Raw genomic sequence first — 17,556 nt, 5'->3', positions numbered from 1 at the left:
AATCAATAAATTAGTCTATTGACATTCGTACTGCGATTTAGATATTGAAAAAGCATTTAACTACCACACGCGAATAACTAAACAAAGTAATCACTTGACAATAGAAACGGTCTTTATAATAAACTCGATTGTTAACATCCAACGATATTGTTGTCGTACCTGTTATTATCAGCTCATTACAGTTAACTCGTATACTATCTGCATTTATAGACACATTAAAAGGTTTATTTATACTTTAACAATTGGTGAAATAATACATTGGGATTGTTTGTCACTACTTATTATTAATATTCAGTATGAAATATTTAATATAATAATTAATGTTTACTTAAAGTATTGTTATCTTACAATTGGTACAGTTGTTAATCAAAAATAATAATGCGGAGTAATTTGGATCAATAGAAATACAATTTTATTATTGACTTTGTCTCCATTTAGATCATTTTTATAGAACAATGGCTTACTCGATCATATATGAGGCAACATATGATATATGACTTTTGAGTAAAGCGCTAATTACACTGGATGTAAAGCGTTAACTACATTAAGATGTTTCATTTTAATGATTCTTATTTTTTATTCATAAAATTTTCATTTAACTGTCTAATTAAATAGTTAAGTTTCTAAATGGCAATTTTTTTTTGTTTTCAAAAAAACCATCAGGAATCATCTAGCTAAATGTGACTGACCAAATTTGTGACAAAAAAATATATGACGGACATTGATCAAAAACTGTGTGACGGTCATTTCGCCTTCGAAAAAGGCGGTTATTAAAGTCCGTCAGCAGACCGTCTTGTGATCAAAACTCGAAATGACGGTCATTTCACATCACTAGTTATAGGTATAATATTGTACAGGAGCATCAACAATGTCATATGACATGTCGATTGAATATACATCATCATTCGTAAAATGTTCTGTATAATATTTACAGTATATTCGTACCCGTATAGTAACTCAATAAAAAATAACGTTAACAAGAAACTTTTTCCGTGTGAATCAAAAATAGAAAACTAAAAAAATGATAATCAATCGCTCCAATCCTAAAAAATGAAATACTATTAAGAATGAGGATGACAAAAATTTTAAAACAAAAAACGAAACAAAAATTTATAAATATGCATGCGTATAAACCCTACAATATCAAATATTATAGTATAAAAAAGATGGTCTCTTACATTACATTAGTGATAATCAATTGGACGTAGAAGTTGTGAGGAACAAGTGGTGGAACTAGACTGGTGTAAATCATACACCGGGACAAAGCCGCTTAACGACCCGACAAAGGACCGATGCGGCATCTCAACGAATTATAGAATTACGAATATCTTTCTTTCATTTCTACTATTTTTTTTTATTTTATTTTATTATTTTTATTATTATTCTCGATCTTATGTGTATATATTTAACTCTATTTTTTTATATTTCATTTCATTTTATTATTATTTTTATCATATTATTATTCACAAAGCCCATTCTACGACACAAAACACCATGACGAAATTTATAGCGATTGCTACTTTTGTGTGCATGATAGAAGGATTCATTTGTATATACTTAAAAAAAAAGCTAAACGAGTAGAAAAAAATTAAAAATAAAGACTTTCGATTTCCATAATTCCTAAATTTATGATCCGAATTCTTATTAATTTCTTTTTTTTTTTCACATATATTTACCCATGTCACAGTGTAGCAAAACCCACCATTTTTTTTTTTTTTCAATTTTACATTAAATTTTTCATATTTTTTAGGCTTATACCAAAATATCAAAAAATTAAAGAAAAAATTTGGAAAATTTTAACATAAACCAGTAGAACGCATCATATCAATATTATATCAATTTATTTAAAAATTACGCTAAATATAATACCCAAAAATCATTAAGCCTAAGTTCTTTATTGTAGCTTAATCTTTTTGTACACCTCGTAGCGCGAAAGCGCTTAAGGTAGTTCTCTACTCTCGCTTTACCAAAATCAAGCTATTTTCTGAAGTAAAAATATCTCTGTCTACGACCACAAAGCTTAACATATCGAGATAATTTTATTTTTATAAGCTTTAAAATTACTAATTAATAATTAATAAAAAAATAAAATCGACTAGTGGATGTTCCAAATTCTTTAATCTTCCACCAATCTTAAAAATCCGCACTATGAGCCTTGTTAAATATTATTTCCTCTAAACTCTTCAAAAAATCTCACAAAAAAATTGTTTTGTTTTTCTGTTCCAGGTCGTAACTCCAATGGATGCAATGAAGTATTCAATCGAAGCGGACAAGTTTCGCGCGGTAAGTTACATGCCTCCGAGCACCCTTGCAATGTCGATGTACACCGACCAGAAGTACAACTTAGACTCGGGCACAAAATATTTGGCGGAACGCGGGTACTTTGACAATGCTCGCGCGTACATGGAGCAATCTAAGCTCTATGCGGACAAGTCGGCCATTAACGACTACACTGCAAACTCAAGTGTTTTACTTTTAAACACATAAAATGTTTAAAAGCTTGTAGTCACTTTTTAAACATTTTATGGTGTTTTATTAAATGGAAACGTTTTAAGTGTTTAATTTTAATGCACTTAAAGTGTTTTTATTAAAGCACTTAAAGTGTGTTGTAATCTAAAAACATTTCAAGCGTTTTATAAATTTTTTATTAATAAATAAAAATTAAAAATCATTAAATTATTTTTGTAGAATTATTTATTTAATTTTTTAAAGCTCCAATTTATAAAAAAATTACTTATTTGTTTTCTTCTTTTTCTTTTTCATCTCGTTTTCGAATAAACTTCAACAGAACTTGATTTTTTTAATCAAAGTTCCCAATACCTCGCTGTCGATGTACTCTAACATATTTAAGTATTGTTTAGGAAATACCGTGTCCCAAACATAGTAAGCTGCTAATAAAGTAGCTACCACCTTTAGTACTGTAGGACTCGATATTTGAACTCTGACATTGGTATCAGCAACAATAAAAGCAGCGCTGATTTCTTTATTATCAGAGTATATAATAGCTCGAGGGGACTCGTTTTCTTCGGTCACAAGACAATCAGTAGATGAACGTGCTTGTAATAAAATAAGTTTTTAATAAGGTAAAAGACTCAGTTATTGACACTAGCCTAATTATTGACACTTGCAATTTTATTTTAATTAAAAAAAAAAAAAAAAACCAAATCAACTCTAATAAATTAATAAATATATTTTTTAAATCATAAATTTTAAGATAATTGATTTTTTGAGAACATTTCAATTTTTTTTTAATTATAATAAAATTCCAAGTGTCAAACAACTAGACCAGTGTCAATAACTGGGTTCTTTACTTTAATATTTATTGTTATAATATTTATTTGTTTAAGTACATATTAAAGGCACATTAAAGGCTTGACTTCTTTCTTGACTTTTCTGGTCACAGCATCATTTAATTTGATTACAAGGTCAATTTCAAAATTTTCACGTTCATCTTTTACTTGAAAATAATTTTTCAATCGACAAAACATCAATTGTATGTTTTGAAATATCGAATTCTCAGTAGTATTTTTTAAATTATAAAATTCGAAGAGTATCTGTTTAAAATGAATTTTAAATAGTAATTACTTTTTTTAAAGTGTAAAAAAATTAAAAAACTTGAAAAATTACTTACCGAATCACAATCATTTAAATGGGGATATTTTTTTACCACTTCTAAAATTGACTTAGCTTCATTTTTTATCCAATTGAGACGTTCATTTAATGTTAGCTTAATAAGACGTTGGACATGAGGTGTATTACCTTCTTTCCCTTGTTTTTTCTCCAACTCTAATAAAGCTCGGCTAACATTTAATGTAGAAACCTCAGATCTATAAAATTTAATTCATTTATTACAAAAAATTTTAATAAATAATCATACTGAGAGAAAAAAATATTTTTATAAAGAAAAAAATCTTATCAACAGAAATTCGTCAGCTGTTTTCAAAATTAAAATACATTTCAAAATAAAAATTTTCAATAGAAAAATTTCTCAAGTGAAAAAAGTAGAATATCTATAAAAAAAAATATTCTTTCTTAATCTAATAAATACTTATTATCTGTAGAATTATTTTAAACATACGTTTCATTTGATATTTCCACTTTAGACATTTTTGGGACATGATTGATATTTGTTTCTGCATTTCTTTTTTTTCCTTGTTTTTTTAATGTGGTTCTGTGATTTCTTATCCAGGTACTTAATTGAGTCCTCACTATATCCTTTAAGGAACAAGTTATTGCTTTAAAAGCATAATTTTATTTGAGTGTGATGAAGAATCAATGCCTTTATTTGCAGAAATTGATGACATTTGCATATTAAATGGCAAAGTTTTGCTTGTAGTAATTCTCCTTGAAACAATTTTTTATGACTGTCGAGTTAATGGTTATTCATGCCAAAAAACTCAAAATCGACAACAAAAAATAGTTAATATTGAAGATTTAATTTTTCCGCATCCTGTCACATCTTTCAAGCTCAATAATCGACAATACATTCCTTTAATTAATCATGAACGGTGTGAATTTATAGGTTAAAATTGAGTAAATATCTATGTATTAACTTATAATCTTTTTTTTTAATCATCTTCCAAAACAATTACACATCTACAAACGTATGTATTTGTATTGAACTTATGTGTAGAGTATACCTATGTATATACACCACTTGAATTTTCAATGATATATTTTACATTTAATATGAAGTATTCTGTTTAATAAGTGCTTTAAAATAAAAATGTTTTACAGATAACCGTTTTTTTTTCTAGAAACGTTTTATTTGCTAATACCTGATTAGTTTCAAAACGTTTGACCGTATACTAAACGTTTCACAAATTAAAAATGTTTTATTATAAAGCAGTTTAAAGTGTATTTATTGGTAAAACAGATGAAATGTTTTAAAACTAAATACCAAAGTGTTTAAGGTAATTTTATTAATCACTTAAAACGTTTTAATACAAAACATTTAGATTAAAAAAACACCTCAGTGTTTTGCTTTAAAACATTAAATAAAACACTTGAGTTTGCAGTGTAGCTTATATCGATTGTAAGCAAATATCAATCATCTTTGTAGGGTTATTATTATTACTAACTTTATTCTAATTATAATTATTACAATAATGATCTATTATTAATTAAGATAATTAGACGTATTTAAATGATTGTTGTGAAAACAATCAACATTTTTTAGCTTCGATGTCAATTGATATACATATATTTTATCTAAAATCTCAAAACGCAATACTGATCATTTTTATATATAATTAGTAATTATTAATAATTACAGAGCTTCTTTTGTTTATAATGTAATTAATTAATTTATATAATTAGTAATTACAAAATTTATGCTCAATGTGATTATACTATTTTAATATTAATTAATATTTAAAGATGTTTTAGCTTACAATTATAAGTCTTTACAATTTGATTTTTTTTTTTTTTCAATTTTAATATTGTTGCCGCGAGAGTTTCTCTAAAAAATCAAATTTGATTCTTAAAATGAAAGACTTTTATTTTTTACATGATCTGTTTTGAGTTGTCTATTGCGTGGAAATTGAAATTTGGTTATTCTTCAAAATTTAATTTTTCTTCAATTTTTTAATTGTTGCCGCGAGAGTTTCTCTAAAAAATTGAATTTTATTAGAAAAAATCAAACTTTTAATTTTTTACGTCTTTTTTTCGTATTTTTAATTGCATGTAAATTGGAATTTAATTTTTTTTTTCAATATTTATATTGTTGCCGCGAGTATTACTCTAAAAAGTCAAATTTCACTATAAAAAAATAAGATTTTTAACATTCATACATTTTTTTCTTATTAAAATTTGAATTTGTGTCGTTAATTTTTCAGCAGTTGAAAATTTTTTGTGCCAATTATTAGTTTTTAAGTTTATTACATTTTTGTTTGTGGAAAGAGCTCGTTCTTTACGGAAAAAGTAAATTGTACAGCCGTACGGCTACCTTCGGGTAGTTTCGTGTGTAGTCGCTGAGGCCCGTGCGCCTTCGACAACACTCGGTCGCGCTCGGGTAGCCGTTCGGCTTGTGGAAAGTGATGATTCTGTAGAAAAGTTAGAAAATAAATTTTGACTCATAATAAGTATTTTTCATGATAGTTATTTTAAATCTTTTTATCAATCCTTTTGAGTTCCTCAATAAAGAGTAAAAAAATGTGATATATTTTTGATCTAAAATACGAAATTCATGATAATAAATCAAAATTTCCAGAGTCAAAATAAAAATGAATAATTTTTTTTATGGAAAAAATTGTTTAATCTTGTGGAGGCTGTCGCCGATTTATTATTAATAGTCTTACTTTTGTAAATAAATTTATCGATAATATTAATTAATATATCAGTATAAAAATAAAGTTAAAAATATAAATAATTAATAAAATAATAAATCGACAGATTTCAATGGAAAAATAAGTTGAAACATCGAAAATAATTATTAAATCATTGTTAGAATTTTGTCATTCTTATTATTACTATTACTATTATTATGCCTATTATTTTTATGTTTATCAATAAATATTACTTATTAATTATTATTTAATGAAAAAAGGGTTTATTGTATTGATGTTAAAGCTGTAAATATTTGAACATTATAAGCCAAGAATGTTTTTCTTCATTGAATGATTATCATTCTTATTTTTAGTTTTTAGAATAATTTGTTAAAAAAATTTTCAATGTTGGAACTACATCGTGTCTAAATAATTATATAATTTATAAAGAGCTTGAGTGAAACGAAGAATTATATTTTGAGTTTAATAATAACTTGAAATATAACCTATCTTTCCCGCCCAATTACTTTACTAAGACTGTCGGCTAAGAATTTCATTGTGAAAATTGAACTTTGTAATTGTTACGGTAATTAGTAAATTAAAATTCGATCAATATTAATGATAAAAATAACAAAATGTAAAACTACAAAACAATTGTATAGCAAATAATAATCATGTATATGTATATGTTATACATATATGAACATGGATAATTAATTAAAAAGTTAAGCAGAACAAAAAAAAAGGTTACCTATACATAATGTATCCTATAATTGGGAGATTTAAAATATAGTAAATATAGTAAACATAATCCTTAGAAAAATATGTGTTTTATTATTTTTTTTCCTTCTCCATAAATTACTGTAGAACATACGCTTCATATTTAAAAAAAATTTTTTTTATTTATTTATTTATAATTTAATGCCAAGGCAATGTATACATTTTTATTGTATTAAAGTACACGTATTTAAGTAAAAGATGATTTTAGATTGTTTTGAAATTTCGTTTAGAATACTTTTCTGAGAGTGGATTGATATTAAAATAATGTAAAAGTAAACAAACAAAGTAAAGTCAGTATCAACTCTTATAATTTAGATGAAAAATATGAAAATATATCATGTAAGCAATCTATTCGTAACGTGATTGGTCAAATATATCATAAGCATGAAAATATATGCAATTCCTAAATTCAGGCGCGCGCTTGCGCGCGCAAATTTGAATTCTAGTGTATAATAATCAACAAATACTCAGCAAAAGTAGGTTTATGTTGATAGACAACGTAGTATTAGAGATTAATTAGATTAATACGATTAATTAGCTGTTTTAGGTTGATAACAGATTCCTTGATAGCAAAAACAAGAGAAGGTAATTTTAGCAATTAAGTTGATCCATTTAATTATTATTTATAGTCGGTTCGATATTGTTGATAAATTATTAAAATAACTATTTACAAGCGTACTATGTGTTATGTAATGATTAAATATAGTACCTGTCAAATTCAGATTACAATTTGACTCGCGCTTAGCTCAAAACCTCCCTAAGAACCATCACAGAGTGAAATAAATAAAAGGGATGAACTGACGAAATAGATGCTGAACAGCGATGACGATCGACAGCTGAATACAAAATACAAGGTAGTCTGTAAATAAAACGGGATATTTGTTTTGTTTTTTATTTTTGTCAGTGAGTCGGTGACGTAACGCGTGGATGCATTCTTCGTTTAAACAGAAAAGAATCTAGTGTATATACAGAGCCGCTGTTAAAGGAAAAGTCCATTGTCACATTGTTTTCGTAATCGAGGATCGAGTGTTCTGTTTTTGAGTCGCTCGATCGATCGTTCGTTCTACCAGAAGACAATACTAATTCCACACTACATTGTGTGTAAGTCTACGCATAAGGTGCCCTTCAAAGTCACGAAAATTCATGTCTATTAATAGTAATTTCATTTAATTGTGTTTGATTTTACTGATTAGTTAGGTATTACTGATTTGTTTCAAGAATGTCGTCAAAAGCAACAGATTTTCGAATATCTGCAACAAAATTCTTGAATATCTTTTAGGATTCATTCCCGGTAGAAAATACTTGGATCTAATTATGTAGTTCGACATCTAACTTTGCGTAAATTTGTATAATTATATCTCAATTTCTAATATAATTATAATTATATCCTAGTATAAATTTATCTATAAATATATAGGATACTTTCTATGGATATGGACACTCATCACGATATCTCTGGAACTATAAGACCTAGAGACTTGAAATTTGGCAGGAATATTCCTTTCGCCGAGTAGAGGTCAGCTAAGAACCGATTTTACAAAATTCCACCCACAAGAGGGGTTACGGGGGCGTTAACAATGAAAAATTCCCGTTTTTAAACTATAGCTCCTATCGACTGCAATTTTGGTAGGAATCTTCTGTAAGAGATGTAAAAATAATCTATCAATGAATTTTACGATATCTTACCCCACAGAGGGTTGCGGGGGTACGTATTAACAATGAAAATTTTTAATTTCCAAGCTGGAGCTCCTGTAGACTCCAAATTTAATAGAAGTCGTCTACATGTGATACAAAAATGATCTAAGAACGGATTTTACACCAAATCACCTCCAATGAAGATCGCGGGGGTGGGTGTTAAGAATAAAAAATCTTAATTTTTAAAATACAGCTTCAAAAAGCGGCAAATTTGGTAAGGATCTTTTGTTTGTCATGTAGAGATCATCTCAATACGGTTTTCAATAAATTCTACTTCCGATTCGATGGAATGTGGAACCTGTGCAAGTCAAAATAATACTCCAATTGAATTTCAAGTCTAGATCTAAAACTACAATTTTATGAAGTGCCCAGCAGAGCGGGCGGGTAACAGCTATTGTTTTATGTAATTATACCTAATCATACACACAAAAAACAAATTTCTGGTGCCAAGAAAATTTTAAGAAAAACAAAAGTTATTTTGGAGCAAGAAAAAATTTTCTTGGCTCAAGAAATTTATCTTGTCTCAAGAGACTTTGACTTCATTCAAGAAATTTTCAATCTTCCTTCCCCTTAAAAAATTTTTAGACGCCTGCTAACTTCAGTGCCATAAACTAATATGTAATTTGATTATTTTAAACTATTCTTTATTTATTTAACTTTATTTTTTTTAGTCCCAAATCCCGCTAGATAGTAAAGTTAATGTTGACGAAAAAAAAATTGATCAGTCAAAGAAAAACATAAATATCGTTAAGACCGGACCAGGTTCTATTAAGATGCCAGCAATTTTACCTTCTTTAACTTATGATTTGAAAAAAAAAATTGAAGATTTGGGAGTTTCAGCATCACAAAAAGATTTGATTTATCATTGGGGATCGTTTTTATGGGAAACAACTGATGGACAGCCGATGAAAATTGACTATCATAATCTTGCTAGCACCATTGTATCAGCTTATCCATTACTAAAAGGTGGTCCGAAAGGTTACGTAAGTATTTTTTTTTTTTTTTATTAGTCAATAATTCAATGACAATAATCTAATAAAAATAATAGTAAATTTACTAGACTTACAGTCAAAATAAAAACTTTTTCTTATTAAAGGATATAGTGAGGACTCAATTAAGTACCTGGATAAGAAATCACAGAACCACATTAAAAAAACAAGGAAAAAAAAGAAATGCAGAAACAAATATCAATCATGTCCCAAAAATGTCTAAAGTGGAAATATCAAATGAAACGTATGTTTAAAATAATTCTACAGATAATAAGTATTTATTAGATTAAGAAAGAATATTTTTTTTTATAGATATTCTACTTTTTTCACTTGAGAAATTTTTCTATTGAAAATTTTTATTTTGAAATGTATTTTAATTTTGAAAACAGCTGACGAATTTCTGTTGATAAGATTTTTTTCTTTATAAAAATATTTTTTTCTCTCAGTATGATTATTTATTAAAATTTTTTGTAATAAATGAATTAAATTTTATAGATCTGAGGTTTCTACATTAAATGTTAGCCGAGCTTTATTAGAGTTGGAGAAAAAACAAGGGAAAGAAGGTAATACACCTCATGTCCAACGTCTTATTAAGCTAACATTAAATGAACGTCTCAATTGGATAAAAAATGAAGCTAAGTCAATTTTAGAAGTGGTAAAAAAATATCCCCATTTAAATGATTGTGATTCGGTAAGTAATTTTTCAAGTTTTTTAATTTTTTTACACTTTAAAAAAAGTAATTACTATTTAAAATTCATTTTAAACAGATACTCTTCGAATTTTATAATTTAAAAAATACTACTGAGAATTCGATATTTCAAAACATACAATTGATGTTTTGTCGATTGAAAAATTATTTTCAAGTAAAAGATGAACGTGAAAATTTTGAAATTGACCTTGTAATCAAATTAAATGATGCTGTGACCAGAAAAGTCAAGAAAGAAGTCAAGCCTTTAATGTGCCTTTAATATGTACTTAAACAAATAAATATTATAACAATAAATATTAAAGTAAAGAACCCAGTTATTGACACTGGTCTAGTTGTTTGACACTTGGAATTTTATTATAATTAAAAAAATTGAAATGTTCTCAAAAAATCAATTATCTTAAAATTTATGATTTAAAAAATATATTTATTAATTTATTAGAGTTGATTTGGTTTTTTTTTTTTTTTTTAATTAAAATAAAATTGCAAGTGTCAATAATTAGGCTAGTGTCAATAACTGAGTCTTTTACCTTATTAAAAACTTATTTTATTACAAGCACGTTCATCTACTGATTGTCTTGTGACCGAAGAAAACGAGTCCCCTCGAGCTATTATATACTCTGATAATAAAGAAATCAGCGCTGCTTTTATTGTTGCTGATACCAATGTCAGAGTTCAAATATCGAGTCCTACAGTACTAAAGGTGGTAGCTACTTTATTAGCAGCTTACTATGTTTGGGACACGGTATTTCCTAAACAATACTTAAATATGTTAGAGTACATCGACAGCGAGGTATTGGGAACTTTGATTAAAAAAAATCAAGTTCTGTTGAAGTTTATTCGAAAACGAGATGAAAAAGAAAAAGAAGAAAACAAATAAGTAATTTTTTTATAAATTGGAGCTTTAAAAAATTAAATAAATAATTCTACAAAAATAATTTAATGATTTTTAATTTTTATTTATTAATAAAAAATTTATAAAACGCTTGAAATGTTTTTAGATTACAACACACTTTAAGTGCTTTAATAAAAACACTTTAAGTGCATTAAAATTAAACACTTAAAACGTTTCCATTTAATAAAACACCATAAAATGTTTAAAAAGTGACTACAAGCTTTTAAACATTTTATGTGTTTAAAAGTAAAACACTTGAGTTTGCAGTGTAAGTATGGAATTAGCGATAAGTTGCAGGGATGGCCTTCAGGGTAAACCCTTTTCCTAATTTTTTTTACTTGTAATTCCTCATTATTGACAGTATTACGGTGAAGACAGGTGGTTTGTTATTCATAACACAAATATATATTCAAATCTTCCCATATATTTAGATTCAATTATACGTGATCAGATTTACTCATTATTTTTCAGAATGCCGTAATAATTTCGTATTATGACTATTTTTCTTCTATTTTAAATTAAAAAAAAACGGCTCTTCGCACCAAAAATTTTAAGTTTTTGCCTGAAAATCACATTAGTTTGAATTTTCCTAAATTGTTGTTAGCTGAAGAATTTCTGTATTGATACAACGATAAATTTTCTTATCGACCGACGGTAAGGGTCTCTTGAGCCTAGACTCAGTACTCAAGAAAAAATTCTCTGTTCTGAAAAACCAGTATCTTAAAAATATTTTTCTCGGACCAAGACAGTTTTTCTATAAGAGTAAAAGTAAATAATGGCAATGACACAAAAAGTATAGTATTACAAAACGAATTGAAAAAAATATCAGTATTATTGAGTCGGTTAATTTAAAATTCATGAATTCAAAATGACAATAGTTATCTATTGAACGTATTCTTAAGAATATTAAATTAACGTTATACCTTTTTGCCTTATATCAATTATTGAAGCATTATATAGACACACAATAGAAATATATATCTTTTGCAGTAGGTGAAAACATAATTTTGTCACCGTTGCAGGAGAAAGAAATGGGGGTAAAGGTTCCTACCGATGTATTTTACTATTTCATTTGATTAAATTTCTTTCTTTATAATTCGGCAATTCGGCAAATGCAATATACGATTAAATCGATTGAGAATCTCTGCTTTCCGGATCATTCGACAACGAGTGGAACGGGGCCAGTATTACCCTGGCTGGTTGAGGTGCGCCCTTTGTAGACGGAAGCAGCTGCAACCAGATCACCAAAAGCTATTCCAAATACAAACTATTCGGTGTACATGCTTATAATATAACAGCTATTGTCAAATCAATTCAAATACTACTGTTGCACCTTACCTGAAATCGTTTTGGCTATTCGTAAATCTCTATGCTCATATACATACACAACACACGATGTATATCCATATATGTATATACATAGCCTCGTTGTACGGCATATATATTTCTTGAATTTTAACATTGCACACGCCCTACTTGTATATTTTTTATATTAAATTGTATGGTTAAATTTATATATTATTGTATTATACGATATATCTTTGTGATAGGAAATTTATTTTTGACAATTTTATTCTATTGTAGTATTTATATTATCAAAATTTATTATCAATAACTTACACAAAAAATGGATCTATTTGTTATATTACATTTTTTATCGTTAAAATTGCTTTTATTTAAATTATTTCATGCACATTTACATGTTTTACACATAATATTTTACATTACAATCAAAAATTATTAAATTGACGGAAAAAATCTTAAGTTCGCTGAGAAAAAAATTTTCTAATTTAAATCTCAAAACTACTGATGGCTAATTTGACAAATTTTAGAAACAAACTTGTATTTTATGATCAAATTTAATTGGAGAAAAAATGAATTAATTTGTTACAAATTTAAACCAAAGTCCTATTCGGAAAAAAATACTCGGTAAAATTGATAGAAAAGCGTAAAATTTACAGAATTCATTATGTTATTTTCACGTGCTGACTTCTGTGATTCTAGATCTGTAAATTTTACGTATTGAGTCAGTAATTATATCATAACTTTTTCTGTAATTGTAACAGAACTTTATATGCAATCATGACATAACTTTATCTGTTATTATTACTGAAATTTGATTGTAATTAATTGAAAAGTGCTATTCAGCATTATTACAAATTAATTTATTTTACCTTTTTGAATTTTTTTTTTTTCAAATTTTTATTTTTTTATAATTTTTTACAATGTACTCTTAGATAAATTATTTTGTTATACTTAGCCCTGGTTCAAAAAGATGATTTGAAATGATTACCTTGGAATTTTGAGTTCTGCTTTTAACAGAAGTTATGTTTAGGCATTTCCCGACATATTTTGAGCGTAAGGGATTCATTTGATTATCATAGAATTTTTTACAGAATATTTGTTCGGATACTTCCGGCCAAATTTTGAAAATCAGCGGAAATGCCCAAACAAAGCTCCTGTTAAAAAATTCTCTGAATTTTCTCTGTTATGAAATGATCGAAATATTTTTTCACGGGTATTTTTTCGAAATTTATTAGTCGAAAAAAATAATTTTGCGTTAATAAATTGAATTGTTTATTTACTTTAAAAATCAGTAGACAACCTCAGGATGTGGAGTAAATAAATTGTTTTTATTTTTAAAACATTTCATTTTCACATAAACTACAAATTCTACACCAAATTAAGAATGTATTTTTTGCTCCATTCTAATGTTAAAGTATCTAAAATTAAATTTTTTTAATTTAAAACTTGTCATTTGTGAACATTTTGTACTTAAAAAAAAGTGTAAAATTTTTTTTAGAGAACAGAGTTTTTAAGTGAGTAAATTCAATATTAAACCAAGTGTTTACATGATAAATGTTATTGATTAAATTTTTGGGTTAGAAAACGGCGAATTTATTTTGAAATTACGTTGAATTAAAATAAAAATTTTCTCGATTCAAAAAACAGTTTAAAAAAAAGACGTTCTTTTGTATAATTTAAGTTTGAAATAAAAAAATGATTTTTCTTTGAAGAAATTTTTTTCTGTGCATCAAGAAAAATTTCAAGGCATAGTTAAAAAAATTTTTCGTCTCCTTTTAACTTTTGATATTATTGATTAAAAAATTTCTTATTCAATTGCTACAGAATTTCTTATAATTGTTTACAATCTAATTAGCATAATTTCTTATTGGTATTTATCTTTTTGATTGTAATTTATCCTCAAAAATTAATTATTTAAACATAGCAAATAAAGAAGAAAAGATACTACCAACTGCACTATGTAAGCGTATAATAATGAAATGAATCATAGAAAAGAAATGTGTAGGACCAAACAAGCCCTGAAGAAATGAGTAGTAGCAGAAAATAAAATAAAAAGAAGAATAATAATGATAGCATAATACTATTTTGGTTCACAACTTGATTAGCGTTTTTGGTGTGGCATTGCCTGCTGACTTAGGAATGCCTGCCCTGCTAGAGATCGAAGTGGTTAAAAGCGGCGAGAATAAAAATATTCACCTCTTTCTTTCTTCCTCACTTATTTCGAGCTTATCTCTTCTCTTCTTATGAATTCTACCATGGCGTATCATGTGGCATGTGTTTTGTTGTATCGTTTGAGTAGGTGTGAGGATACCCAAAGAATTCACCTTTCGGCATTCCTTTTCTCTTCACGCGCGAGTTATACTCCTCATCTCTCACATTTATACACATACGTAACAAAAAAATCCACGCATTGCCCACCAGCCACCTTGGATCGTTTTCTTTGCATTCACCTTCTGCCCTGGCACACTATACACACCAGTCCTTTCCTTTCATACATCGCCTTTGTGTCAGTATTATGTATATATCATTCGGCTTTAGTTTCACTTCTTTATTTTTATTTTTCATTTTTTTAGTCTCATTTCTTCTGAGCAAGTCTACAACACTTTTTTTTTAATTCTTACAATTTTATCGATAAAATTTCAATTCAAATCATACGGGCAGTTTTCCGGATTTCAATTATGGCTATTATATTCATATTGAATTTACAGGATAATAAAGGTGAAAGAAAACTGTATTTCGTTTATCGCAAAAAAAAACTGATCGAAAAAAAAAATTATAATGAAAGCCAATTAGTCGAAGCACCTAAAGCCTGCTTGTAAACACTTTAGCCGCCAAAATATTAAATGTATTTACACCTTTTTTTTCTATTAACTTTAGAATGACCCGAGAGAAGGCCTACGGAAAATGGTAGCTTACTTTTGGGTCCATGAAAGTCTTGATAAATTCGATCAAATACTTAAAATCATAGAATTCTTAAAGAGAACAAAAATAATTCATTTTTTTTTAAATAATGCTGTGAAGCGGGAAAGAATATGAGTTACGGTTAATTATTACGTGAAGCGTTCCAACATTCACGTCACAGGATATTTTGGTAGGAAAAGATTGTGGAGAGGATCTTCTTAATGTAAGTGTATAGAATATGCGAGAAAAAAATTCAGATAGCTCGGACTGGGATTCGAACCCAGAACTGTCCGATGACATGTCGGCTACTCTACACTGATAGAAAATTTATGTTGACTCAAGAGATATTTACTTGATCTAAGAATTTATTTTGGAAGGCGAATGATTATTTTGCTTTAAGAATTTCTTGTCTTGATTTAGATTTTCTTGGCTTAAAAGCTATATTATCTTCAATCGATACATTTAGTTTTTCAACCAAAATAACATTATCGTTTAAAAAACTTAAAATAATTCATCAAAGTATATTTCAAAAACTAAATAGTCTTTAATTGTTATACCGAAAAAAAATTATTTCTTGGAAATAAGTAAATTAATGACTCAAAAAAAAAGCCATTCTTAACACAAGTCGGTAACATCTTGAATCAATGTTATCGCCTATCTTGAACCAAGAGACAAAAATTCTTGAAAGAAATATATCTATATCTAGTTTCAAGAGTTCAAATTTTGAATAAAAAAAGTTTCTTGAATCAAGATTGTTTTTCTATCAGTGTACTAGTTGAGCTATCCGGTCTATACTAAATTTCTCTTTCGCTTATTCTATATACATTAAGCCACACCGTCCATCTTACGGTAAGCATTAACTGATTATTATTTTATTTTATTTTTTTATTTGTTTGTTTAAAGTCACATAAACTACTAAGATCATGAGCGACTACGGTAGGGGTTAAACTTTTGAGATTGGAACTCGTTTTATCTTTTTGGGCTCAGCAGAATAATAATGCACTTAGATATTGATAATATTCGTTGGTGTACGCCGGACTCGAACCCGGTCCAATGCATTTTGGAAAGCAAGGGCCGGATCCGATAGGCTACTGCGCGCCCTTATTATTAATTTTAAATAAATAATATAAAATTTTATGCAAAACATTGCGGTCGCTATTGACCTAGAAGTTAAAGCGACCTTACGTTAAAATAAATAAATAAAAAAAAAAAACGTGTTTTTATTAGTATTTGATTTGACTTACGCTGTCTAAAGTACTTAATTAATATGTGACATTTCGTATTGACATTATTCAAACAATGAATGATTGATTCGGGTTGAATGAAAAAGCAGGATAGATAAAGGAGTCCTTATACTATGAGAATGAGAAGAGAACAAAAAATTTATTTTTTTAGCGGAGTGGCCCGAGCAGGGGCGGGGGAGGGTGAGTCGAGTAGACTATTGGAAATAAGCCATCCCTCTATTTCGTGGCCAAACTTTTGGGCTTTCAATGGGTAGTGCATGGGTCGATTAAAGTTAGAGAGAGGGAATTATATAGGATACAGAGAATATATAGAGAGAATTTTCAATGTCTCTTGTCTATTGAAGGAATCAAAAGTTTCAATTTTACGGTCTCGTGGACAAATCGATCGAAACAATAGATCACATCTTCATTATAGATTTCATTTAACCTTTAATTAGAAATAGATACCATCAATACACTTTTTTTCCATTTAAAATTTTTTTTAACAGCAACAATTTCAATTCACTACATTTTAATTGCTGTTATCTCTTATGAAGTCATTCTGTGAACCTCTTTATTATCACTTATAAGTAAATACAGAATTCGAACAATTAGATTGATAAAAAATGATTAGATCTGGTCATTTAAAATCAGAATCAGATGTAAGAATATATTTTTGAAGGGGGTAATTGTATAAATATATTTTTAAAAAAGGTAATTGTCTTGAATTAAGACAAAAAATTCTTAAATCAAGTAAAATTTTCTTAAATTAAGAATTTTTTTACTCAAATCAAG

The 17,556-nt window shown here is 27.5% G+C and overlaps 3 protein-coding genes across 4 annotated transcripts in view; 2 read left to right on the top strand and 1 right to left on the bottom strand.

The window, feature by feature from the left end:
- The window catches only part of LOC141538140 (uncharacterized), a 33,063-nt gene extending 30,384 nt beyond the window's left edge, over nucleotides 1-2,679 (top strand). The window contains exon 5 of the mRNA XM_074259486.1: nucleotides 2,227-2,679. Within this exon, the coding sequence (XP_074115587.1) occupies nucleotides 2,227-2,487 (261 nt within the window). The 3' untranslated portion in view covers nucleotides 2,488-2,679. The remainder of the gene's footprint in view (nucleotides 1-2,226) is intronic.
- Nucleotides 2,680-2,823: 144 nt separating this feature from the next.
- On the bottom strand, nucleotides 2,824-7,083 carry LOC141538141 (uncharacterized). 2 transcript variants are annotated; one of them, XM_074259487.1, is made up of 3 exons: nucleotides 4,079-7,083; nucleotides 3,632-3,827; nucleotides 2,824-3,554 (listed from the first exon to the last, which is right to left on the bottom strand). In XM_074259487.1, the coding sequence occupies exons 1-3, from the start codon at nucleotides 4,105-4,107 to the stop codon at nucleotides 3,354-3,356; spliced, it is 426 nt and encodes a 141-aa protein (XP_074115588.1). In that variant the 5' UTR covers nucleotides 4,108-7,083; the 3' UTR covers nucleotides 2,824-3,353. The 2 variants fall into 2 exon arrangements, 1 of the variants encoding a protein (XP_074115588.1); XR_012481007.1 differs by having other exon boundaries at nucleotides 3,317-4,010.
- A 2,431-nt stretch (nucleotides 7,084-9,514) lies between these two features.
- On the top strand, nucleotides 9,515-10,802 carry LOC141538264 (uncharacterized). The gene is made up of 4 exons (XM_074259641.1): nucleotides 9,515-9,724; nucleotides 9,838-9,974; nucleotides 10,226-10,421; nucleotides 10,499-10,802. The coding sequence occupies exons 1-4, from the start codon at nucleotides 9,515-9,517 to the stop codon at nucleotides 10,697-10,699; spliced, it is 744 nt and encodes a 247-aa protein (XP_074115742.1). The 3' UTR covers nucleotides 10,700-10,802.
- Nucleotides 10,803-17,556: the final 6,754 nt, after the last annotated feature.

Source organism: Cotesia typhae, unplaced genomic scaffold, assembly GCF_013202065.1.
Source record: "Cotesia typhae breed Kobodo isofemale line unplaced genomic scaffold, CoteBio_Ctyphae contig_20, whole genome shotgun sequence".
Lineage (NCBI taxonomy): Eukaryota > Metazoa > Arthropoda > Insecta > Hymenoptera > Braconidae > Cotesia > Cotesia typhae.
The sequence above is the reverse complement of the archived record's forward strand: the minus strand, read 5'-3'. Positions and strand labels throughout refer to the sequence as shown.